Raw genomic sequence first — 2,750 nt, 5'->3', positions numbered from 1 at the left:
TCTGTCAGGAGGAATGGGCCATAATTCACCCAACTTATTGTGGGAAGCTTGTGGAAGGCTACCCGAAATGTTTGACCCAAGTTAAACAATTTAAAGGCAATGCTACCAAATACTAATTGAGTGTATGTAAACTTCTGACCCACTGGGAATGTGATGAAAGAAATAAAAGCTGAAATAAAGAATTCTCTCTACTATTATTCTGACATTTCACATTCTTAGAATAAAGTGGTGATCCTAACTGACTTAAGACAGGGAATTTTTACTATGATTAAATGTCAGTTTAATCATTTAATCATCAGTTGTGAAACTGAGTTTCAATGTATTTGGCTAAGGTTTATGTAAACTTCTGACTTCAACTGTATGTATCACGTAAAGAGAGCAAGGGTTGAGGGAATAGGGGATTTCAGTAACAGAACTTTTGAGTCAGAAATGGCTGTACTTATGTTGCATCTTCTGCAACACGGACAGCACAATACGCACTGTTGGTATTCGGTGGTGGTCGCTGCAGCAGGGAGGAGAGMGAGACATTGAGTGCTAGTCACACAGTCACTCGCTGTCATTGTTTTTAACACGGTCGAACTCCCTCTAGTAATTTGTGTCTTAATTATTTAACCAAACAGTGTGCTTAAAGCATCAGACAAGCTCAGTGCATGTAGTTGATTTGATTAAAACACGTAGGATGTGTCTATATATGGAAAAATACATGTTTAAAAATTTCAACCAATCGATTGGTCGAAAGAACAGACGACTCTCGGTCTATCATAATTTGTTTTAGTAGGGGACAGCCCTAAACTGTACTTACAGATATCAGGCGACTCGTCCGACCCATCTGGACAATCCTTCTCTCCATCACAGCGCCATCCTTTAGAGATGCAGGTCACCTGATCTTTACACACAAACTGCTTAGGACTACACGTCTTTGGAGCTGGAAAAGACAGAACACAGAACACATGTACTATTACCCCCMAAAAATTGTTTTTGTTTTTTTACCCCTTTTTTCTCCCCAATTTCGTGGTATCCAACTGGGAGTAGTTACAGTCTTGTCTCATCGCTGCAACTCCCGTACGGACTCGGGAGAGGCGAAGGTTGAGAGCCATGCGTCCTCCGAAACACAACCCAACCTAGCTGCACTGCTTCTTGACACAATGCACATCCAACCCGGAAGCCAGCCGCACCAATGTGTCGGAAGAAACACCGTACACCTGGCGACCTGGTCAGCGTGCACTGCGCCCGGCCCGCCACAGGAGTCGCTAGTGCGTGATGAAACAAGGATATCCCTGACGGCCAAACGCTCCCTAACCCGGACGACTGGGCCAAATGTGCATCGCCCCATGGACCTCTCGGTTGCGGCCGGCTGCGACAGAGCCTGGGCTCGAACCCAGAGTCTCTGGTGGCACAGCTAGCAATGCGATGCAGTGCCTTAGACCACTGCGCCACCCGGGAGGCCCAACATGTTGTTTTTGTAGGTATTTTTTTTTAACGTTTTCCCCTAAAACCAAACTAGTATACTGTATTCCTGTACTTCTGTAAAGGCATTCATGTTTTATTTTAAACTGAACAGAAAGCATGCTAGTAGACCACCACTGAATATATTTCTTGAATCAGGAGTGTACTTCGTTTGAGACAACTTTGTCATGTTTTGTGGGCAGTTTGATATAGTGGTACTGTTCATAGGTTGCACCTCCGTCACTCGTTGCGTCATGCCATTATTATGAACGTTCTCAAGCCGCAATCTACCGGCAGCGCCATAGTAGTGCCCTAAAGTGGTGATAAGCCCAGTCATTCTGGACGTAGGCTAACTACTGTTTCGTCTAAATTATACTAGTGCCTGGAAATACGATGACATTGCTAAAGTAGTAAAATATTTAGCAAGAAATTACTTTGCCAGCATTATCTTGTCATCAAATTTACTTTAGACAGATGTCAATGTTGTCATTAGCTAGCAAAGTTCATCAAAAATAGCTAGCAATGCTAACATTATCTAGCTAAAATCCAGTGGCATCCCCTCAATCTTAGCTAGCTAGCTAGCTAACGTTATACTTTATCTAAAGTCAATCTGGCGACATCAAAATTATTACCAAAGGTTTTCCTACTAATTATTTGCCTCCTTTTGAATGTCATTGTATTTCCAAGCCACTATGATGCACTGTTGATGAAATCTCCATCAGCTCTCATTGACGATGTATTGAGTAGAATACTCAGTCGGGCATCAGTCCAAAACGAACGTTCAAAGCAATATTGTGACGACACATGCAACCTATGAATATAGACTTACATAGACTGGCCTAATACAGTGGATCTTTACACATTTTCCAGAGTGTGGCTGACTCCAACCAGACCTGGGTTCAAGTAGTATTTATTATCTTTCAAAAAACGCTCAGAGTTTGATTGAGCCTGACTGGAGTGTCAGCTGGGTGCGTTTGCAACTTTTGGGACTATTCCATTGGTTCCATTGCACCAGGCAAGCCCAATCCAGGGCAGCTAGAGTATTTTGAAAATAGCTAATATTATTTGGAACCAGGTGTGAGTTTCCGTTTAATGATGTCAGCCGTGGGGCAGTGCCAGAAATAGTTACTGGGCCATTGAGCTGTCAGGGCTACTCTGTGGTGCTACCATGTGGTACATCAACCTCAATAATCTCTGCTGACATATACTGCTCAGAAATACCACACTGGGATTTTTCTTAGAAGGCATCTCATTTCCTGTGGTGGGTTGGATAAAGAGCAAGGTTGTGTGAACTTGTGTTGACC

General features: G+C 43.0%; 1 protein-coding gene across 1 annotated transcript in view; it reads right to left on the bottom strand.

Annotated features, from left to right (window-relative positions):
• Nucleotides 1–2,750, bottom strand: part of LOC111966124 (low-density lipoprotein receptor-related protein 1-like) — a 281,628-nt gene that overhangs the window by 239,110 nt on the left and 39,768 nt on the right. Inside the window, 1 exon segment of the mRNA XM_070444337.1 lies at nucleotides 803–925. Within this exon segment, the coding sequence (XP_070300438.1) occupies nucleotides 803–925 (123 nt within the window).

The sequence above is a fragment of the Salvelinus sp. IW2-2015 genome, linkage group LG7, assembly GCF_002910315.2.
Source record: "Salvelinus sp. IW2-2015 linkage group LG7, ASM291031v2, whole genome shotgun sequence".
Taxonomy (NCBI): domain Eukaryota; kingdom Metazoa; phylum Chordata; class Actinopteri; order Salmoniformes; family Salmonidae; genus Salvelinus; species Salvelinus sp. IW2-2015.
Note: the sequence above shows the minus strand (reverse complement) of the source record. Positions and strands in the feature narration are given on the sequence as shown.